Raw genomic sequence first — 24292 nt, 5'->3', positions numbered from 1 at the left:
TCCCGGTCTCCCTCCGTCTCCCTCCCTGTCTCCCTCCCTCCCGGTCTCTCTCCCTCTCCCTCCGTCTCTCTCTGTCTCTGTCTCCCTCCCTCTATCTCTCCCTGTCTCTCTCTCTCTCTCTCTCTCTCTCTCCCTCCCTCCCTACCCCCTCCCTCCCCCTCTCTCACCCTCCCTCCGTCTTTATCTCCCCCGTCTCTCTCTCTCTCCCCCGTCTCTCTCTCTCCCCGTCTCTCTCTCCCCGTCTCCCTCTGTCTCCCTCCTCCCTCTGTCTCCCTCCTCCCTCTGTCTCCCTCCTCCCTCTGTCTCCCTCCTCCTTCTCCCTCCCAGTCTCTCTCCCTACCCGTCTTCCTCCCTCTCCCTGTCTCCCTCCCTCCCTGTGTCCCTCTGTCTGTGTCCCTCTGTCTCTCTCCCTCCCCCTCTGTCTCCCTCCCTCTCCCTCAGTCTCCCTCCATCTCACTCAGTCTCCCTCCGTCTCCCTCAGTCTCCCTCCATCTCCCTCAGTCTCCCTCCCTCCCTCTGTCTCCCTCCCTTCCTGTCTCCCTGACTCCCCGTCTCCCTCCGTCTCCCTCCCTCCATCTCCCTCCTTCATCCCTCTGTCTCCCTCCCTCCGTCTCTCTCTGTCTCCCTCCCTCCGTCTCTCTCTGTCTCCCTCCCTCTATCTCTCCCTGTCTCTCTCCCTCCCTCCCTCTGTCTCCCTCCCTCTCTCTCTGTCTCTCTCCCTGTCTCCCTCCCTCTCCCTGTCTCTCCCTGTCTCTCTCCCTCCCTCCGTCTCCCTCCCTCTCTCTCTGTCTCTCTCCCTGTCTCCCTCCCTCTCCCTGTCTCTCCCTGTCTCTCTCCCTCCCTCCGTCTCCCTCCCTCCGTCTTCCTCCCTCTATCTCCCTCCCTCTGTCACCCTCCCTGTCTCCCTCCCTGTCTCCCTCCCTGTCTCCCTCCCTCTGTCTCTCTCCGTCTCCCTTCCTCTCCCTCTGTCTCTCTCCCTCCCTGTCTCCCTCCCTCCCTCGCTCTCTCTCTCCCTCCCCCCCTCCCTCCCTCTCTCCCCGCCTCTCTCTCCCCGTCTCTCTCTCCCCCGTCTCTCTCTCTCTCCGTCTCTCTATCCCCGTCTCCCTCCTCCCTCTGTCTCCCTCCTCCCTCTCTCCCTCTCTCCCTCTGTCTCCCTCCTCCCTCTGTCTCCCTCTCTCTCCCTCCTCCCTACCGGTCTTCCTCCCTCTCCCTCGGTCTCCCTCCCTGTCTCCCTCCCTGTCTCCCTCTGTCTCTCTCCCTCTGTCTCTCTCCCACTCCCTCCCTCTCCCTCCGTCTCCCTCCCTCTCCCTCAGTCTCCCTCCCTCTGTCTCCCTCCCTCCCTCTGTCTCCCTCCCTCTCCGTCTCCCTCCCTCCCTCTCCGTCTCCCTCCCGGTCTCCCTCCCTCTCTGTCTCCCTCCCTCCCAGTCTCCCTCCCTCCCGGTCTCCCTCCCTCCCGGTCTCCCTCCCTCCAGGTCTCCCTCCCTCCAGGCTCCCTCCGTCTCCCTCCCTGTCTCCCTCCCTCTCCCTCCATCTCCCTCCCTCAGTTTCCCTCCCTCTCCCTCTGTCTCCCTCCCTCCGTCTCCCTCCGTCTCCCTCCCTCCGTCTCTCTGTCTCCCTCCCTCTATCTCTCCCTGTCTCTCTCCCTCCCTCTCTCTGTCTCCCTCCCTCTCTTTCTCTCTCCCTCTGTCTCCCTCCCTGTCTCCCTCTCCCTCCCTCCCTCCCTCGGTCACCCTCCGTCTCCCTCCCGGTCTCCCTCCCTCTCCCTCTGTCTCTCTCCCTCCCTCTCCCTCCGTCTCCCTCCCTCCGTCTCCCTCCCTGTCTCCCTCCCTGTCTCCCTCCCTCTCCCTCGGTCTCTCTCTATCCGTCTCCCTTCCTCTCCCTCTGTCTCTCTCCCTCCCTGTCTCCCTCCCTCCCTGTCTCCCTCCCTCCCTGTCTCCCTCCCTCTCTCTCCGTCTCCCCCCCTCTGTCTCCCTCTCTCCGTCTGTCTCTCTCTGTCTCCCTCCATCTCTCCCTGTCTCTCTTCCTTCCTCTGTCTCCCTCCCTCCATCTCCGCCTCCCTGTCTCTGTCTCTCTGTGTCTCCCTTCCTCTCCCTCCCTCTGTCAACCTGTCTCCCTCCCTTGCCCTCGGTCTTCCTCTCCCTCCCTCCATCACCCTGTCATCTCTCCCCCTGTGTGTATGTCAGCCCTCAGCCCGGGCTGAGACAGCTTCCCAGTGCGCACACACAGCCGCACCAGAGTACTTCACAGGTCTTTAAAAGACCATTTACATGTTAATAAAGCTTTGTTGTATTTCACCTCTTAGGCCCCTGCATCTCCACTTTGACAATCACTGGACTCCCCCGGCCCCACAGAGCAGAGTCTCAGAGTCCGGGTTGCTGCACCCGGCATTGTTTGCAAATTATTATTTTTTTTACAAAAGCGGTAGGATGTCTGCAAGGTCTGCTGGCCGCCAAGGAAGGCTTGCCGGGCCCGCGGGCCGTACTATGAGTAACCATGGTCTAGAAGGATACAGGTCAGGGTCATTATCTGTATCCGGTTCCTTATCGTAATTTTCCCAAGGATCAGTATCTTGCAGTCTGTCCTGATCTTGTGGTATGTTCTGCTCCTCATCAGTATACCCATCCCCACCCCCATAATCCTCATCCTGAATGCTAGGTGAAAGTGGAGGTGGTGGTGAATTTGATGGTGAAATAATCAAATTTGGATTAATAGGAGGAGAGGGAGGTGCAATGTAAGGTGGAGAAAAGTTAGTACCTAAGTCCTTTCTCTTAAGAGGTATAGAACAGTCCTCTGTGAGGTCCAGCTTCCGTTTTTTTATGAATGGTGGAGTGAATATGCCCGGTCTTAGGGTTAATAACAAGTCTGTTTTGTTTTAGGTCCAAAGATGGCTCATCGGACCGAGGCTCTATGGGTGGAGTATCCTTTTCTTTGTTTGCTGTTTTCGGTGCCGAGAGTTTCAGGCTGGAGTCTTTGTGTTTGGTGGGTCTGAGCTCCGATCCTTTCGGTGCGGAGGGTTTTGGTTCCGAGCCTTTTGATGTGGAGGATTTCGGCTCAGAGTCTTTTGATGCAGAGGAATTCGGATCTGAGCCTATCGGCTCCGAACCTGTAGGTGTTGGGGATTTCGGTTTCGAGGTTTTAGGTTTGGAGACTTTATGTTTCAAAGTCTTCGGTGTCGAAGGTGTAGTCTCCGGTCCCGTTGGTGTGGTGACCAGTAGAGACTTGGACTTATGTTTCGGTGCCGAGGGTGTTGGTTCAGCACGGGAATGGGGCCAGCTCGAACCCGAGCCGGAAGGCTTTTCTTTTTGTCTCTTAGCTGGGCGGGAGGGCCGGGCATCGGAAACTTTTTGTCTGTGCTGACCTGAGCCCGGAGGCGAAGGTGGTACCACAGCCTTTGTTTTATGTGGACTGGGCACAGGGGGATCAGTACTAACGGTACACTGACCCGGAGTGATGTGCTCTTCTTCCTCCATGTCGGAGTCTGCTTCAGACACGGAGACCTGTTCTTCTTCCTCGGCTCCTTCGACTGGATGTTGGATATCTGGATCTTCTCCGAAGATGTCTGGTACGGAGCCGCTGTGGTGTTGCATCTCGTGGCGTCGAGCCCAATGATCACAAATTGTTTTCTTCGATCGGAATGATCAACACATTTCACAGTCCTTTTCGTTGTGTTCCGGGGCTAAGCAGAGGTTGCAGACCTCGTGCAGATCGGTGCGTGGAAACTTAGCACGACACCCGGGACATAGTTTAAATGGAGTCCGTTCCATCGGCTGCTAGCGCGGTCGGCACGGGTAGGCTCAACGGCCTGCCTTGAGTTTCCCGATCAAAGGTTTTCTCAGTTGGAACCATGCATGTCGAATGGGGAACCGCGATCGAAGACAATACCGCCGAGAGTAGAGGATTGCTCGTCGAAGAAGTTAGAAAACGATACCGAACCAGAGCAGTCGCAATACACATCCACACCCAATGGCAGAAAAAAACTATCTGAGGATGGAGCCAATGCCCATGCGCACTATCACCGGAGGGAGAAGTCACCTACCTCGTGACTACAGAGACTTCTTTGAGAAAAACAAAGTGCAAACATCCGGACCCAACACTAGATGGCGATCTATGCTAAAACATATGATCTACAGCTCATATGCCTCGAACATAAGGTTTTCTTAATGTGAGAAAATATGTAGTAAGCACTCCAATATGAATAATTTACACAGTGTTAACTTAAAATGAACATATAAAACGATTACAAATTCAAATTTATTAAAAGCACGAAAAGGTCATAATGTGTCTTACCTTGTGAAGCAGCAAATACATTGTTGGGAAATAAAATTTAGGAATAGTTGGACAGCACATCAAGGACAGAGAAGCTGCACCTGCAGAACATTTGCAGATTGAACTATGGCCTTCTTTATGCAGTGAGAATGTTCATGTGGTGGGACTCTGTATGCTGCATTCACGAATGGCGAGATACATGTTTAATAAGAAGGCCCTTCAGAAAATATAGCTGCCATGCCACCAACGTAAAAATAAACAAGGAGGCTTTCATGGAGTTCTTGCTGAGTAAGCAGAGACATTCTCACCACCGCAGCTAGTACAGGACAATAAATGCTTAAACAAGTGTGTGCTCCATTAGGTTTCTTTCTGTGTCCATCTGTGGCCTATCTACTGGCTTGTGTCTTCACACAAAGCAGATAAAAGGCTAATGCATCATTTGTTCTCAGACAGACAAATCGATTTACAAACACAATCCTTTACGCTGACTGTAACATAGCCCATTTATTGATAACCTGTACAAAATATATGAAATATTACAAAGGAACATTTCTCTATGTTTGTCAGACACAGGGTCAAAGCCACTTTTGGAATGTAATAAAAGGAGGCCAGAATGAAGCATTAAACTGAACACAGATGAAAACTGAAGAGGGTGTTCCATATCTACTGAGTAGCTCCTACAACACCATCTCCTGCCACAATCCCGGCAAACAGCAGAACCAGCACTTTGCAAATACAACTTATCACTGGCATTCTTCAGCTCCCCATTTACCCATACTACTGAGTAATAAGGTGAATTTACTAATGTCCAAATATAAAATATTCATTTGCAGTCTCATGTGTGGCTCATCAGTCACCTCATTCACAGGCTCCCTGCCATCTGCCTGCAGTGTCAGCAAAACATTTACTATGTTCTGAGCACAAAGTGTGACCTAGTGAACAATGAAAGACAGACACAGGGGTATGGTGGATGGGACAGAATATATGGGTCAATGAGCCATCACAAGGACCTATTCAGCAGAACTTGACATGACAGACAAAAGAGTAACTACCAGGATGAAAGCACAAAGGCAAGATCAACAATGAGACAGACAGGGCTTTTTTCTTTCAATGCAACTTGTTTAAAAATAGAAACTTGGAAAAAGATTTTCTTGACTGTTGTTGCATCCAAACAAAACTCAGGATAACATTTTGAACTTTGATAAACACAGTTTAGTTAGTTTCAGCCTGATCCCTCTGACAAACTGCAGAACGACTGTGGGTCTTGAGCATTTCAATAATGTGAGTATAAGAGCATGCACTAGCAGTGTTTGTCTGCTTCAGGTCCTGCAAAGTAGGCAAGCAACTAACCATCCTGTTCTGTCAATACTGCAATGCAAACAGTGCATGTTAAAAGGTGCGTTGTGGGTGATTCAGCTGACACAGGAGACACTGAAGCCCCTCTGCTCCTGGTACTCTTCACTTTATATGTTGCATAAGTGCTAGAATAAGAACACAGAAAATGTACTAGCCTCTTTCGTGTACCTTACAGGAAGGGTCTGGTTAGTAGAAATACTGTAAGCAGTTATCTCCCAAAGGTGGTCAAATCCAAGGTCTTATAACCTCATTAAGAACCATTTTAAACACTGTATCAACAACAAGCAATTGGAAGCTACATTAAAACATTTCTGAATAGTGCTCAAGTTTTATGAAGCATCCATAAAATGAGCATACCCGTCTCATTAGATACAGGTAACGTTCTCTTGTATGAAGATTTACATCATCAAGACCAGAGAGCTTCTAACAGTAAGAGGAGGAAGACGTTTTTCCTGCTGGTCACCTCTCCTTTCCTATGAGAAGCCTACTTTTAGAGTTTCTTTTTTCTAACTTAGCTCATCAAAGAGCAAGCATAACATGTGATTACACAAAGTGTGTATAGTCTTACTCATAAAACTCTTATGAGGTAAATCCTTGACTCAGCATGACCAGGTGGTTGACTTGCTACTTGTGCTCAGAACAGATCTAATTCAGTTCAGTTCTAATCCAGTTTAACCCAAGAGTGTTTTAACAGACGTTTGCTGTATCACTTCACAGCTCAGAAAATAAAGTACCTAAATATTTTTGAGGCTGACCTTCCTTAAAGGAAACATAAATAAGTCAACCAACAGTGTGTGGGGCACAGGGGATACCTGCAACACCGCCTTCCCCGGTGGGGTTCTTGGAGCAGATCTAAATGTAAAGAAAAGCAACCCCAGTTACTTTTGGCCTCAGAATTAAATGAAACAAGGATAAGAAACCTTTATGGAAGCTCAATGCATCCTATCAATATGACTGTGGATCTGGGAGATGCTTAGATCCTGGTTAAGCTGGCTGGAGCTGTAGCAAGCATTCAAGTGAAACTAACTTCATAGCTTCTAAGCAAATACAGTCTTCCCCAAAGGGACTGGAATTCTTGAGGTTTTCGAGTGTCTTTCTTTCCTAAACAGTTGCCTTGCAGAAGGTGCAGGATTGGGGTAATAAGGTTTCATATGTTTTCCCAAGGCCTCTTCCATAAACGCATGCATTTAAAAGACTTCCCCCAAGGCCGTTTACAACCTTTCCCTGGATGGAAGAGGGCATCTGAGTGCACCAATAATGCAGAAATCATAGTCGGACAACGTTTTTGGAACATCTTTTTGTAAAAAAGTTGTATGGAGTTTCTACCACGCATGTACCTTAATAGGGCAATTAAGAGACAATGAACGTACAACTTGACTTGCCCTCTCCCGGACTGGCATGGAAGAAATGATGCTCTTATTGTGGGAAGAAGCACATGTGCCAGCCAAAAACCTTGGTAGATATAGCGTGGTGCATACATTTTCTCAATGGAGAAATGTTTTCTTCTAGCTCCTCATTCTTCAGAAGCAGATATCTGCATGCAAGAGCAGCATAAGGAGTTAGAAGGCAGCCAGATGTGGACACACAGGGAAGCATGTGGTAGTAGCAGTGGAAGGGACACTCCTCAATGGAGATGCAGAAGTTGTGCACTTCTAACCCTCTTAACCTCTTCACTTTTTTCAAGCCATGCTTTCCTTTACCAGTAGTTTGAAAAGCAGGCGAAATGAACACACTTATCGTCATGCCACTTATACTGGAAGAGCAGGTTAGCCTTCTGTTAATGGCAAATATATCCATGACAAGGAAAACGGGAGAACGAGTAGCAGCTGGCTATGAGGTATCACTAAAGAACTCTTAAACCATGGAGTTATACCTAACACACCTGCACAGCAGGACGCGTGATGCAAAAGAGGAGGGCCCAAGACCCTGGGCTGTTCCACAGGTTTAAATTCCTTTAATTACAGAAGTGTTACTAAATCATGTTTGGAACATAGGGTTCAAAATTAACTGCACCTCGGAGAGGAGGATAACATTTGGATGTGGATCAGAAGACATGATCAAAGAAGTGTAGGGGTTAAACTTTAAGCTTTGGAACCCAACAACCATCAGGTTGAGTGAGAATCCTCAAAATGCATTTATTCAACTACCTCATTGCATGGTTTTCATTACTGTAGTGTTGGAACTAGGTCCAAGGGAGATGTCTGGAGCCAGCTGACAGGGATTGCTAATAACTCCGAGTCAGACCACCATTCTCGCCATGTTATTTAAGATGTTAATATACATGTCCTCCTATTGGATAGTATCTACCATGGGCTAAAAAAGGACACAGGAAAGGCAGTTGCAGCCTTGGTGGTTATGACATCTCCTTCCTGATCTCTTATGCTTTTTGGTAAAGGAGAGGCTGTACCACTGATGGATCTGGCTGAAGCTTGAACTGTGTTAAGGCTTAGTGGATTCTTTCAGCTGCTATGAGAAAACAATGAAATTAAACCCTTTAAGAGAACCCAATAAGCCTTCGTAACAAATGGAGCAGATTTAGCAATTACTTATTATGGTTTTTCAATACTGCCCAAAAAGAAGCAGAAGTGACAGGGGGGTTGCTTTGGAGGCATTAAAACCCAGCCTTCCTACTTCTGCGCACAGAATAACAGAGCTCCTCGATAAGGTGCTCGGCATAAGTATGGACAGGCCTATTCCACCGTATGTGGACTGTCACCCACGTTGGTCTCCTCAATGAAAGATATATTGTCTGTGCATCATGGCAAATGCAGGAGAAAAAGAAAAATGAAAAAAAAATAAACAGGACTGCAGTGGGCCACAGGTGGGTAGGTGGAAAGAGGCCCTCCCCCGTAATATAAAAATGACGGTGAGATTATAAGGGGGGAGTGCATAATACCACATGATTCCACATAAACAAAGGAAAAATAAAGGCAGCACAAAAAGGGAGGCGGGTTGCAGAGGCCACAAAAACAAAAAACATCTGGTTTGCAGCCCATCCTTCACAGGAAGTCATGACATTCTTACCGCTCTTTCCAAAAACAGAGATGGACAAGGAAGAGCAGTATGTAATGTTTAGGGAAAAGAGTCCTACAGAAAAAATGGACACAGACGTAATCTAATCAAGGGAACACTTCAGGTGAAGACTTAGTAGCAGGAATAACACAGGTGCTATTCATGCATTGGTGAACGTAGTGCGGCAAAAAGTCTTAGAACCATTCCAGAGGGAGAAATCTATATTTCGATTTAGACCCAGGCGATCTAACACTGAAAATAACACATATTTAGATTTTGAGGTAACTGTATTCTTTAAGTTTCACAGCAGAAACAGCAACGCTCAAATGTAGCACGGGATTGCCCCTGGCCAGCTAGCAGTAGCGATGAAATGCTGAAACTACCCGTGTGGCTAGCACAGGTTCCAGTGAGTTTTCCTGAGCCTTGCAATAAACTAGATGTTCTTCAATGGAACATAGCTGAAATGGTATCAGTTAGCTGAAGCAATTTCTAAAGAAGCAGCTTGTGATCTTAAGGAAGAAGCTGTCCAGATGCCAATGCTTAAGAACATGAATGCAGTTCTATTGAGGATCAGTTGCAGAGACTCCTGCAACAGGTGAGGCAATCCATACAGCACCTAAAGGACAGGAAAGTGAAAATGGAAAGAGAAACACAATGACAAACCTTGCCAGGCGCACATGTTTTTAGCTACAGCAGTTAAAACAATAACATTAACTGGGTTATTGGGGATGTAAAGGACATGGAGGGTGAAGGATCAGAGTGAGTGGCAAGAGGCATGTGCATTCCTTAGCCTCACATAAAAAGAGCTGGATATAGTTACCACAAAGTGGGAATGGAAAAGGCAGACACTACAATTTCAAAAGAAGCTCTTTGCAGTGCATCCCCTATGAGATTTCACTGAAACAGTGTCCAAAAGTGGAGCTCACAAAATACTGGTGTGCGAAGCACAGTATCCAATGGATACAGTGGATAGAAGTAACTCAACAGAACACAAGTGCCCAACCCAGTGTCTGATAGAAGTACTCCATACTGTGTTCCCAAGTCAGTAAGTACCATATAGCAGTAAATACAATTAGCTTTCAAGAGATTCCAATACAAGATAGAGGGTGTGAAGGCATGTCTCATTAGAAGTTGCGAAAGACAATGTTTAAGCGAGGGTCATAGGGAGTCCTGTGCCATTCACAGTATCTGAAAATCAAGTACCGAAGAAATATGTCAGACGTAGAGTAAACGGTAGGCTGACACGTCAGGATGGGTTCATAATGTAATTGCTTGCCAGGCACACAATTTAGCATGAGCTGCCATAACAATACAGGACAAAGCATGTGTCTAAGGGCTGTCAATCCCACGTAAACGCATGCACAATGCTCATGTGAACAATTTCTGAGAAACAAATCTATCAGACAACGTTGAAAAACAAAGAGCTACCAAAGAACAACAGATACGAAGGCTAAGAAAGATGTTCTTGTACTAAACCTCACATGGGAATAGTAAATAACATGATCAACTCAAAGGCCAGGGAGAATGCCCAATAGGGTGGTCCACACTGAAAGCCAAGTACTTCCTGGAGCTATTTAACTTAGAACTTTCATGCAGCAACATTTAACTTCTAGCACCTTAACATGACTAGACCTTGAAGTACTGGGTAATATAGCCCAATTGTTTCTTTGCATCAGTTGTCCACTGCACAACCTATCCACAGGGTTTGTGGTCAAAGAGCTGTGCTCTTCCTACTCCAGCAGCTTTTCCTGTTAGGTCTTGAGTACAGCATACAGTACCCCTTCACAGACACTGCCAGTGACAACATCCACGCTGCTTTCCTACTCCTCTATTTTTCCCTGCACAGGGGATAATTTGTTTTCTTCCACCAGATTAGTGTTTTTATACCTCCCATGTATGAACCAACCTCGACCCAACAAAGACCTTATGCCAGCAGAGGGTGACAATTCTAATGGGACTTGATCTGCCAGAAGAGTACTCTCCAACCAGGGACATCTTAGCACAGTGATGAATACAGTATACACAGAAAACAAGAACGCAGCATGAAAATAATACCTTCAAAAACATCTGGAACACTGCCATGGGCCAAGAGAAACAATGACAAAACTGGAATGAGGTCTGCATATGCTGAGGCACTAGCTCTAGAATGAGACTACAACTGTTAGGAGAATAGCAATCTGGTATGGTGTTAGGAGACCTGAAGCACAACATACATCATCATTGTGAGGGCTAGACTGGCCTCTAGGCTTGACCACAGCTCTGGACAAGAGCCACAATGTAGTCTGGCTGCCAACTGGAATGTGTTCATAGACGCTACGCCTCATCTGGAATGTGATCCGCGTACGTCTTCCACTCCTATCCGATCAGTCGTGTCAATACCAGCTTTGGTAATGTTCTTCATTTATACTGCAAGGTATGCACTGGTCTCAGCTTTTCAGCATCGGAATGTCCGGTCTAATGCTGCCTTTCATCTGGAATGTGGCAAAAAGCACTACCACCTTGGCGATCCATATGTCGGGGTTGAGTGTGCATTTAAAGACAGTTACATGCCAGTAGAATGTCAATTAACATGGCGCTTTTTACATGTGTACAATTCCTACAGATTGTTAGCGTGATGCTGCAAGTCAATCCCCACAAAAGAGAAAATTAAACAAACAATTTGCATAGATAATGAATCACTATGTTCTTCTGGTGATGCCTTGGTGCCCACTCCAAAATTTACATGATGTGTGACCTAGGTGAGGCAAGTGTACTACAGCCCTTTGGTATATCAACCCACCTGCTGCCAGACATTCCCGAGCACAGAACTTGGCTACTGCACACTTGCTACAGGTGTGTGATCCCATTACGCCCTGCTGCTTTCTTAACTCCTTCCCTCCCCTCTGAAGAGCCCATATTTGACTTGGCAAAGCTTTTTCTGAATGGCAGAAGCATTTCCTTAGACCTCACATTCTGCTTGAACAGCATTTTCTCTTGTGACTCTGATTGCCATAAGCTTTGCTCTCAGTTCCAGAAAAATTAGCCTAGCGCCCTTAGTGCCAGAGAGTGTGCTCGACGTAGTTACAAATAAGTGTCTTCACTCTCTCTGGAACACAAGCTCTCATTAGACTGATTCTTCTGATTAATGATGTCCTTGGCGGTAAGATGCCGGGTAGGATCCTTGGAGGGTGTACCTGGGGGGTTCGAATGCAATGGTTCTTTTACCAGGTCCTCCAAGGAGGCTCGAGTCTGGGCCCCATTGTTCTCTTTCACTGTGCCATTAGCTGGGGTACTCTTCCCTTTGCTGTGTTTTTTCTCCAATTTTCGCCTCTCTTTCTCCTGTCTTTCTTTCTCTCTCTGCTCTTTAGCCATCTGTTTTTCATGTGCCTTCTCGGCCTCCTTCTTTTCCTTGGTCCTTTTCCCAGATGCAGGGCTGCCGGCAATGGGAGGTAGGAGAATTGAAGGGGAAGGTGCTAGCAGTGCTTGGGAGGAAGGCTCTGCTTTACTGATGTCTTTGGCGCCATGCATTCTGGGAGGAGAGTTGCACGGCAGCTCTCCATGCTCCTCCTTCCATTTCTTTAGCTGAATGAGATGCTCGCGCTCAATGTCACGTTCCGTTATATTTAACTCTATGATCTAAAGGAGAGAAGAGAGAACATAATCAGTGATGTCTGTTGGGTCAAAGACACCTAAGCCATTTATTAAGGTTTCACATGCCCAGTGACAATTTAGGAAGAAATCATTTTTCCACAAGTTTATTATGGACTGTTAGATTCCAGTCCTTTTCGGTTAGTTTGCTATCCTCAATGCCAAAACAATTCTAAAAGGTTTCTCATGTTTCCAAGACATTTTTCAAGCAGACATCTTTAAACAAAAATCTCCCCATCTGTTTAGCCTCCTCCCTTCTCTTTCTATCAGTTGGTGTTCACAGTTAAACCCTTCCCTAAACTCTATCCTGCATGATGCTTTCAGGCTGGAGGTGTGGCCTAGATGCAGACAATCTTTAGGAGAACCACTGACTCCTGTGATGGGGATCCTCACAAAGGTGGTGTTCCTGTATCATTTTAGGGTGCATAATGGCTGAAAGCAACCTTCTTTTCACCATCTCATTCTTGTAAGACTCACTGTGCTTCACCCAGGAACAGCTCCATTATCAAAAACGTCAAAGTTCTGAGAGCCATAGACTTCCTTTTAGGGATTGCCTTCAGATAGTTTGGGACTTTTTGTTGAAGACCTATTTTGTTAATACATAAGAATATTTTCTAGAAAAGGCAATTACAGCGGTCAATAAGCAAGCTGATATTCTTTGGCAATAACCAGTAACAGAATCCTCAACACATGTTCCTTGGTGGATGACTTCTTGGCAGCTGAAGGACATCCAAGTTCTTTGAAGAAAGTGGGCAAAGACTACTTCCTTTAAAATATGGTGCTAAGCTTGCATAATGATAGGTAGAGGAGAGGGACTTTCCCATTTACGCCCCACTTCCTAACTGGGACAGGAGGGTCACGGATCTGCGAGAACGAATGAGTATCCTCCGAAAAATGTGAAGTATGAGATCCAGACTTTGATCGGTCAAGCTGAGGCCACCACAAGAACAATGTATCCAGGTTCTGTAGTCTAATCTAATTTTTATAACTCTCAGAATCTGAAAGACATACAGGAACCATACTGTCCCTGTGAGGGTAAAGGCTGTCCCTCAGGAAATCATGCTCCTTCACAATGTAGGAGGTGAATCTCCTGCATCCAGAGTTGTTGTGGATAACAGAAGCTTGGATGACTGGGAGCCCAGAGACCTTGAAAATGGAGTGAAGACTTTTTAATGGATTTCCCAGTTTGTAGGGTGAGTGGAGATGAACAAGTTACTTACCTTTGGAAATATTTCCCAGGTGCTAGATTGGATACAGAAAAGTTCTGCGAGATGTTGGCCTGGTATATGCTGTCCACTAATTAAAATGGGCACCTTGCACCAGTCCAAATAAACTTTATGGTGATTTAAGAGGTCAAAGATAATCTTAGAAAGCTATCCAAGTGGAAGCTGTGGAGAGCAGTCTTCAGTCTTAGTTTTGAAGGAACGTTAAGCAGCTTGTTATACCAGAATACAACCTTATTGTATTGGTTAAATGAAAGGAGACCCATACAGTAGTTATAAAAATATGTATTTATTATTAGAACACACTCTAAATACGTCACAATATCTGCTACACACAGATAAACACAAAGCAGACAATACTGTAGCACAGAAACAATCGCAAGTAGCACGAATACACAGTGGGCTCCAGGGGGAGACCAAACCATATACTAAAATAGTGGTATAAGAGCCATGACTCGAGTCAAGACAGTGTCTAGAGGATCTAGAATCGCTGGGACCCCAAGGAACCACCCAAGGTGAATAAGTAGGGACCCCACGGAGGACGGGTGCAGTGTGGGAACACGACTGCGTGCACTGTACAATTCTATGGGGGAGTGCAGTTTTAAAGTTTAAGGACCCTTCTAAGCGGACTTCGAAGAAACCCCATGGAAGTTAGGAGGTTGGAGAGCCACCCCACCCGTGGATACCATAGTACCAGAGTTTCCTATGCCAGGGAAGCCAGGTGCATAGGCCTGAAGTGGTGTCGGAAGTGTTCGTTGGAACCCAAAGGTGGATTCTTGATGAAGAGTACTTGAAAGCAGAGGGAACAGAGTCTGGATCGCTCAGGAGTGACCAGGGGCTCGGTAGACGAATGCCCAACGATGTCGGGTGCCTCAGGTGCATTGAGGGGGGTTCTTGACTCTGCAGCCACCGGGACCAGAAGGCGTCGAGGAAGACCAGGAGCAAGATACGAGCTGTCCCACGAAGGATGTCGAGTGCTGAGGGGTCAGTGTCTGGCTGGAGCACCAACAAGCCTTGGCAGCGGCAACCCACGAAGAAGGTCAAGAATGGTTACGGTTCGGACCAGTGATAGAGCGCTATGAGGTTCTGAAAATTGTAGGGGTGCATTAAAATCACGCATAGTCCGCACCCGCATATACTCCTACATTGTATTAACAGAGGATCATTAGAAATGTAAACATAATAATTAACAATGTGAGTGTAATGTTAGAAATGTAATTCGTGTTTGTCGAAAGAGTAAAATGACCTTTAAATGTAACTGCCTATTGCAAAGTGCCTAAAGAATTAATTCATGTGTAATGTAATGCATTAGATTTAAACGTGCATCATAAAGTCTGCACGTGTAGAGATGACCGATTGTGCCTTAAAGTGAAGAAATGTAATGCTTACAGATGCAGCTTATTAGTGCGTGTAGTTCTTGATGTATAGAGGCCTAAATGAGTGTCCATGTTTTGCTACGAAAGGCCTACTCGCGTTCCTACTGTTAGCTGAATTGTGTAGGCCGAAGTATAATTTCCTTGGAAAGGCTCTCATTTTGAGGTAGTCAGCGAATTTCATTTGTAGGGAAGGATTTTCTGTTCTCAGGCTTCTGTTGCAAGTGCAAGGACACCGTTCTCGTTAGCTAAGACTAACCCTTTGTTTTAGGAGTTAGGTATGGAGGAGAGTTTGCTACAAGTGTCTCCAGGAATCCAGATAATGAGGAGCAGATACGTTTGGTGCTGGAGGAGCCTGGGACTCAAGGACGTTTCAACCGTTGCTGGACGAAATACAGGTTTCTGTGGAAATTTACCTTCAGGAGGTGCCTAGCCAGAGGAGGTGTTGCACAGGCGTGTCCTCCATGTTACGCATTTTGTATTGGGGACAGTGTCCCGAGGGATGAGCGGCAGAGAAGAGGCAGGAGAGTAGATGGAGTAGAGAGCCGTTAGAGAGTAGAAGGAAGAGATCGATACTGAGGAAGGAGACTTCGAGATGAAGCAGTAGCTTTGGCTTCTGACCCTTTCAACGTGAGTGTACTTCTTAGGAAGTCTTCACGAGCTCACACCTTTCCTGATCTTGTTTTGGGAAATGCTAAGTAGGGATGTCACCTTAGCGGTAGAGTAGGGACATACTAATCAATTTCTTTGTAGGTATTCATGAAGACTGATCTAGATATTGGAGCAGTTATCTTTTGTTTGATATTTTTAGAGTTCATTATCCTTTTTATGCTTCATTGAATTAGGCTGTTGCGTAGATTAAACTTTGTATTAGTGCCCATGTACTTTCTTAACCTCGTCGTGAGGTGCTTGTATGTTCAATAATATTTGGCTTTGTAATAAATCCCCTAAAACTTAACTCGGAGTTAGTGATTCTTCAGCATCGGAATTTACAAGATATTGATTCATCTGAATGAGTTGGTTCTCTCCCCTTTACACTTCACAGCAGGTAAAAAGGTCCAGTCGGCCGAGGATTATTAAGAGTGGTAAGAGCTGGTAAGATAAGATAAGAATCCGACGTTATCAGTTGGTAGCAGAGTAGGATGGTTACCTCTGTAGTAAGGGGAGAAGTAGAGAATTGACCCCATAGAGCCCAAGTGATGGTGATCCAGTGGATCGTGAGCAGAGGACGACGGCGTTGATGGAAGCTGGCGGAGTGTAACGGTGCGGCGGAAGCAGCAGTTCGTGGGAGAGTGAGTATGAACAGGGTTATGTGTCTGTTAGATTGCGGTGTTGTGTTGGTTGTGTGATGTCTTGCGGAGTTGGTGTGAGAGTCGAGCAATTGTGGTTTCGGACTGTGAGCGTGCACGGTCCATGAGATTTGATTTTGATATCCCGGGATAAGAGATTGTGGTGTAGAAGACACCCAGAGTTGAAATTGTCTGACCAGTGATTGTGGGAGTCATGAGACGTCGGTGAATGACCCACTGGTGATAGGGAAACGTGTGTGTGAGTGTGTGAGTAACCAACACAGGTTGTGGATTGCTGTATGTGGAACATTGAGCGTTTGGATCCTATTGATTAAGTACATGACTGTCTGGCCGTTTGTGGGCAGATAGTCTGAGGCAGTTGTCTGGTTGTTTCGCAGACAACCGATTGCCGGAGTTGAGGTCGACAATTGTGTGAGACTGTCCAGTCGTTGGTGGACAGGCAGTTATTTCAGTGTGTGAAAGACGTGTGAGAGAGTAAGAGACTAATTGTAAAGGAGGGGAACTGCTGCATGAGGAGGAAGAGTGACGTCAGAGGGTGCAGCGCTGCGATAGGTCGGTTAGTGTGAAGCCGCGCTGGTATTGGTGGATTGACATCAAGAAGTAGAACGAAACACCGTGTGTAAAAGAAGTTGATTTAGGTTTATTTACAATGAAATGTTTTAAAGTTTTACGAGACGTGTACTGGAGATAGAACGGTGGTTACTCTGAGAGGATTAGAGGCTCCACCCGAAGATACCACGGCCCATTACATGGCTACGAATGTGGGATTAAATACTATAATTTGGCTTGAGAATTGGCATAAAATGACTGAAACAGAGGGAGAATTGGCTTTTCCGAGATATGGTTCTTCCAGATTGGAAGCGTTGTATCAGTTGAAATCGGTGATGTCTTCATTGCGACCTCTGCCCAGACTAACTCAGTTCGAGGCGCTACATGCATGGATTAGAGCACCACATGACAGGAAGCGAGATCAAAGTCAGGAAAGAGTGAAAAAGTCGATCAGGGCATTTCAAGATGCGCGATGGGATGCATCGGAGAAAAGATGGAGGGTGGAAAATATTGAGGGGGATAGGCTATTCCCGCTGATGGTGAAGGTAGGTGACACGCAGAAAAAGAGTACAAGGAAGACGATAGTGACACAGATTACAGCTTGTTAGAGAGGTTATTGTCAGAGAGACCACCCCCATATAACCCAGACTCAGAAGAGGGAAAGTCAGTACCAACACAGGGTATTGGAGAACCGCAGACTCAACCAAATGCGAGCGTAGTGGGAAAGATCTCAACAGGAACAGAAGGGATGAGGACACAGACACCAGCAAGTGCTGAGGCTAAAGGAGTTGCGAGGTTACCGGATGCTCTTACAGTGCCGGTTACCATTGGACCCTTAGTGTCAGTTTATGATCCGGATCAGGCGAGGAATGAGAGTTTGGTGCAGTCAGGAGTAGGAGAAGGGATTAGCTCTGGAGGGAATGGCACGGTGAGAGGAGTAGTCCACCTTCCGAGACCGATAGAATCGAGTACGCCATTACCAGCCACTGCTGACTCCTCTAGAGGACAGGTGGATGTGAGACCGGTAAGACCAAAGACCTTGGCCGAGTCAAGTTCAGATCTAAGAATGTGGGAGCCATCAGTAAGAAATCAGTGTGACAGAATGGCAGGAGATTGGGATCGAGAGGATTCAGGAGGTCAACCAGTCCTTAGCAATGTAGTAGAAAAGAACCGATGCGGAGATCAGAGCAGTGAGAACGAAGGGTCGAGTGGCGCATTGAGTCGAGGAACTCCGACGGTTGCTATAAGAGCAAAGATGTTGGACGTGGTGAGGTTGAAAGCCGAAGTAGATGAGATAGTTAGTGGGAACCTGCCTTTGGAAAGGGTGGAACTTCATGAGCCAGATGAGTTACTGTTTGTAGCGAAGGATGTAACTCGCAAGGCAAGGTTAGCACACGAGAAATTGACTGAACTGGCAAAAAGGTATGAGGTAGATCCGTCCAAAACGAAGATGTTACAGGGAAGCCACAGGTTGCAGTACAGTGATCAGGAATTAGAAGAGAAGAGAGTTATAGGGTTAAACAATCACATTCGAGAATTGATTATAGGGATACCTGCATGGAGCATGCTTGATAAGTGGGAGGAAAAATGGTCCAAAAAGAAAAGCATTAAAAGAAGCATAGGAAAGTCTCTAATTTACTCTGGGGCAATAAACCAGCACGCATTGCACAAGCGAAACTGGTCTGTGGGTGGTACGATGGGGGAATTGCTCTCCCAGATATCCAGCTGTATTATTGGGCGGCGCAGCTTAAGGTGATTAACCAGTGGCTCCATGCGCCGCAGTCGGATCCAGCGTTTAAGGCAGATAGGGATATACTGGGCGAAAGGGGTATGCTAACCCCATTGTACGATGCCCGGCTGGCCCCGCAGCTGATTGGCCCTCTGCGTCAGACTGTGTCTATCTGGCATGTGGCACAGGCCAGGCTGGGGTGGCGCGGAGTCCTGACGCAGCTTACGCCTCTCTGGGACACGAAGCGACTGGGACGGCTCAGGGACAGCAAGGGCTTTGCCGCTTGGGACGCTATCGGGATCTCGGTGATAGGCGACGTGTGGCACAAAGGGGAGGTTGTTCAATTCGCTCGCTTGCAACAACAGTATGAGCTGGCTCCCTCAGAGTGGTTCCGATACCTACAGATGAAACACGCCTTGACGGCACAGTTAACCCCAGGTGTGCAGGTTCCAGAGGCATCTCCGCTGGAAGACAGGCTGCTGACCGAATACATGCCTAAGCGGGCCACATCTTTCACATACCGCAAACTGATCAACAATTTGCCGGACCCTATGGGGGTCTTGCGGGAGAAATGGGCCGACGAAGTCGGCGATTTTGATGACCCAGATTGGCGGGAGGCGCTGGCGTCACCGCGCGAGGCGGGTATACCCTCCCGGCTGCGTCTTGTGCAACTTCGTATTCTACATCGCTCATATTTCACCAGAAGCCTATTGCACAGACTGGGCAGAGCACCACATCCCTTCTGCCTGCGGGGTTGCGGGGAGGAGGGAACCTTCTATCACCTGCTCTGGGACTGTCCGGTTCTCCAACTCTTCTGGAAGCGAGTGCTGCGAACGTTGTCGCAGGTGTGCGGGGTGTCACTGCTGCCAGAACCCAGACGCTGTCTGTTGAATGTGTGGGAGCCCACGGATCTTAATCGCCAGGCGCAGGGCTGGGTGACGCTAGGGAACATGATGGCTAAACGGATCATAGCCCAAAAATGGGGAGCGGTGGAGACACCGCTGCTGTCGATGTGGAAAAAGGAAATGGATGGGGCTATGTTTGCTGAGCGTTTCGTATTTATCAGGCGGGGTTGTCCTCGAAAGTGGGTCAGAGTGTGGGGAGCATGGAACAAATATAGGGGCAACATATGTGATCCGCCACCTCTTTCTGATGAGGAGTCTTCCGACTCAGATGACTAGAGAAACTGAAGGGGAGAAGGGGAGGGTGGCTGATAACGATGGCCTCATGCTGCCCGATCTAGGTCTACTTGGAGAAATGATGATTATGTATGATGTTTTGTCTATTGCAATGTGTATACGATCTGATTTCGTGTCCTTTTGTTGTAGTTTTTGTGAAAACAATAAAACTTCTTTAAAAAAAAAAAAAAAAAAAAAAAAAAAAAGAAGCATAGGAGAGACGCCACCTCCAGGAGGGGGAATGATAGGAGTGGAGAATTACTCTTTACAAGAAGTACAGAACGGAGGGTATGTGTATGTGCCTTGGAGTAGAGGTGATTTGGCGGCATTCACAATCAACTTCCCTTGACTGAGGGAGAAGCCCGTTGAATGGTACAAGCAGGTCGATCGGTTTGTCGAAATCTCGAAGGTGTTGTGGGTCGATCTGAATACATTGTAGTACCGAGTGATTTGTGGGCAGCTTGTAAAGTTGTGATTGATAGGCCAACTTCTGAACCAGACAGGGCTTCTGTTACAAATGGTCCTTCTGTTACAAATGGTCGTTCACCAATTGTTATGAAAAAGTTTGAGCAGGTAATTACATGGCTGAAATCTAAAATCTCTCCACAAGATATTGATTGGGTTAAGATAGATCTAACTGTTCAGGAACCGAAAGAATCCGTCCATGAATACTACGAAAGGCTCCTACAAACCTTTAAGCAGTATAGTGGACTAGACACGTTAGACCCCAAAGATATGGGATAGTTTGTTTCCAAGTTCCTTTTGGGTCTCAGACCAGAAGTTAGCTTCATGATTCAGAAACATCTGATCTGCATGCAGAACAAGTCAGTGGATGAAATCCTGCGGCATGCCAGGTACTGCAGTGATGAGGTGGATTCGAAACACAAGAAACTTAAAGATAAGTTGATGCTAGTTCAAAAGCAGACCACTGATCGAGAAATCCAGACGCAATCAAACGGAGGGACGCTAGGGAGAAGGCAGGGAAACAATCAAGGAGGGAATCAGAATGCGCAGGGTCAAGGGAAAGGGAAACCTATAGACCCTAAGACAGGGATCGATGTGGCAACACTGAAGAAGATCACTGCATGTCACCTTTGTCACAAGATCGGGCATTGGCAGCGCGAGTGTAGGTTGAATCCAGCAAATCAGGTGCAACAAGAGGCAGAGATAGTGCAGGTACCTGAAACTGTCAGTGCAGTAACAAGACCTAGATCCATGCAAGGGGGGACGATGGTCCCGCAGGTCCAAGTTCCGCAACCTCTAAGAATTCCACAGGGAAATCGGACGTATCAGCAGATGCCCCCTCTTCCAAGACTTTTATGAGTACAGCTCAGACCCGTTGAAATGACGGTGCCTGGGAGGGGGGCGGGGGTGGGGGGGGGGGAGGGGGGAAGACTGCACTCTTGGGGCAGTCTTAGAGGTAGACCGGAGGGGACCGTTTGTAGAGCCGGATGTTGACGGTCATCCTACCACCTTTCTGGTTGACACTGGTGCTACCCGTTCTACTGTAAGATATGCAGTAGTTCCCAACCTACCCCCTCGGGACAATCAATCCAAGATGTAGGAGTGGCAAATAAGAAAATGACTAACCCATTGACTGAACCGATTCCTGTGAGAATAGGAACCTTTCGAGATCGACACCAGTTTGTGGTGTGCGACTCAAGTCCAGTCTGCTTGCTAGGACGAGATCTTTTGTGCAAGTTGAATTGCACCATTTATTGCACACCCAAGGGAGTGGATGTTCAGACGAAAGATGATGATACCACCTTTAAGGTCGCAAACCAGCATTTGTGCATAGAAATGCATCCTGTGCTGACAGCGGAGGAGCTTCCTCTTGACTTAAGGACTCTGTTTCATTGGATGTGTGGGATTTCACGGGAGAAGAGATTGGGTTAATCAAAGGTGTTGAGCCAGTTAAGATCCAGATTACGCAGAATGTTGAATTTCCGAGGACGCCCCAGTATAATCTGTCACCAAGATGATAGCAGGGATCAAACCTTTGATTGATTCCATGATTAAGCAGGGAATACTGAAGGTAATAATGGGCAGTCCGTGGAACTCACCCATTATGGGACTACAGAAACCAAGCGGGATATTCAGAATCGTGCAAGACCTGCGAAGGGTCAACACGATTGTTGTTCCTTGTTGTCCAGTGGTACCAAATCCATCAGTTATACTGTTCCAAATCCCATGCCAAGCCGAGTGGTTTACTGTGATTGATTTGTGTCAAGCATTCTTTTCAATACCTCTCCATGAGGAAAGCCAATTTTTGTTTGCCTTCCGGCTGGAAGACCGCACGTTAAAGTGGTATCGTATCCCTCTGAGAGTCCATCGATCTTTAATCAGATCTTGAAAAAGAATCTTGAGTCTTGTGTTGCCCCAGAGCTCAGTTCTTGTGCAATACATTGACGACCTCCTTATTGCGTCAGAAACTGAGGATGCTTGCAGGATAAAAACGATTGCCCTACTGAATCATCTGACAGAGAATGGACACAAGGTGTCCCCAAACAAGTTGCAGTACTGATTGAGTGAAGTACAGTACTTGGGTCATCCAATTGAGAAAGGCAAGAGAAAGGTGTCACCAGATCGGATTGAGCCGATCATGAACATGGCTGTACCTACTATTCAGAGGGAGGTCAGAATGTTCTTGGGGATGGTTGGCTATTGTCGCCAATGGATTCCCAATTTCTCGCTTAAGGCGAAGCCGATACAGAGATTGATTCATAAGGATGTAAGTGATCCGGTACCATGGGACCATGATTGTCTGGTTTCATTCTTGGAGTTGAGAGAGGGCATGTGTTGTGCTCCGGCTCTGGGAATGCTGGACTACAATAAGTCTTTTTCATTGTTCTGTTGTGAGAGAGAAGGTTGTGCATTGTCAGTCCTGACTCAAAGTCAGGGAAGTGTTCCTCGACCAGTTGCCTATTTCTCAGCTACTTTAAATCCAGTAGCTTCAGCATTGAGAGATGTGAAAGCATTGTCATGGGTGACCCTTTGATTGTGTACGTTCCGCATTCTGTTGAACTGTTGATGACGAGGACTACAACACAGCACCTGACAAACAACAGACTCGCACGCTACGAGCAAGTTATCCTTGCCACGGAGAATGTGACTCTGAAAAGGTGTTCCGTTTTAAATCCTGCTACACTTATGCCTTTACCAAATGCCGATGATGAAGTTTGTGAGGACCATGACTGTCTCGATGTGACTGAACTTTGCACCAAGCCGAGGCCTGACATTGTTGATGAACCTCTGCCTGACCCTGATGAAATTTTCTTTGGCGATGGTTCATGCTTAAGAGACAATGTTGGCCAGTTGAGAGCAGCATTTGCTGTATGTACCATTACAGGAGTGGTTGAAGCTGCTTGTTTAGAGGGAGTTAATTCCGCACAGGTGGCTAAAATCATTGCCTTGACTCGCGCCTGTTTGGCAGCTGAGTAGATTCGAATAACCATCTACACCGACAGCCAGTATGGGCTTGGTGTGGTTCACGATTTCGGACAGCTATGGTCTCAGAGGGGTTACATGACATCTTCTGGTTCTCCCATTAGAAATGGAGAATATGTGGGGCAGTTATTAGAAGCATTACAGTGTCCAAAGGAAATTGTGGTTGTAAAGTGTGCGGCTCATGGGAGGGGAACAGATTTAGTTTCTCTATGCAATAAGTATGCCGACGAAGTTGCACGTTTTTGCACTGAACAAGGTTGTATTTTAAAAGGAGAGAGCCAAGAGGGAACCAAGCTCAACATGATGTTAGCCATGGCAGACACTTGGGATGAACTCAAGCACCTGAAAGGAAGAGGTTTCAGAACAGGAAAAGGAAGTACGGGTCAGATCAGGCTGTGAGAAAAGAGACATTGACATTTGGGTTTCAAGTGATGGTCGAGCAGTGTTACCCGATGACTTATTGAGCCCGATGACTTATTGAGCCAAATGGCGAAGCAGATTAATGGTGCTGTGCATCTTGGAAGGGATGCGATGGTGCGAGTGTTCAGACAGACGTGGCACAACCCACGGTTTCGGACGGTTGCTGAAGCAGTGTGTCAGAGATGTGTTACTTGTCAAAAGATGAATGCTGGAAAGAAAACTGTGGTTACACTGAGTCACATTGGGAGGGCATTTCAATAGGATGCAATTAGACTCTAGTGAGATGCCTAAGTGCAACGGATTGAGGTACATTCTAGTGGTGGTGTGTTTTTTCTCACGGTGGGTGGAAGCTTACCCAACAAGAAGGTGCGACACCCTCACGTTGGAAAAGCTGCTACTGAGGCAGTTGATACCTAGGTTCAGTTTTCCAACCTCGTTTGATTCTGATAGGGGGATGCCCTTCCACAGCGAGATCATGAAGTTGCTTTGTGCCGCCCTAAATGTTGATCAGAGACTCCATTGTAGCTATCAAACAGACTTCTGGGATAGGGGAGCAGATAAATGGAACTTTAAAAGCACCGATGGCAAAAGTGTGTTCGTCTACATCTCTGAAATGGCCTGATGCATTGCCTTTGGTGTTGATGAGTATTCGCAGTGTCCCAGATAGAAGAACTGGTATTTCCCCGCATGAGATCCTGATGGGGAGGGCGATGCGATTGCCAGCAGTACCGTCCACAGCTTTGATAAACATCACTGCTGACTTAATCCTTGACTACTGCAAAGGACTAGCTGACGTGGTCCG

General features: G+C 47.1%; 1 protein-coding gene across 1 annotated transcript in view; it reads right to left on the bottom strand.

The window, feature by feature from the left end:
* Nucleotides 1-4755: 4755 nt before the first annotated feature.
* TBC1D10A (TBC1 domain family member 10A) overlaps nt 4756-24292 on the bottom strand; it is a 380613-nt gene continuing 361076 nt past the window's right edge. Inside the window, exon 9 of the mRNA XM_085635860.1 lies at nt 4756-12249. Within this exon, the coding sequence (XP_085491986.1) occupies nt 11695-12249 (555 nt within the window). The 3' untranslated portion in view covers nt 4756-11694. The remainder of the gene's footprint in view (nt 12250-24292) is intronic.

The sequence above is a fragment of the Triturus cristatus genome, chromosome 11 (genome assembly GCF_964204655.1).
Source record: "Triturus cristatus chromosome 11, aTriCri1.1, whole genome shotgun sequence".
Lineage (NCBI taxonomy): Eukaryota > Metazoa > Chordata > Amphibia > Caudata > Salamandridae > Triturus > Triturus cristatus.
Note: the sequence above shows the minus strand (reverse complement) of the source record. Positions and strands in the feature narration are given on the sequence as shown.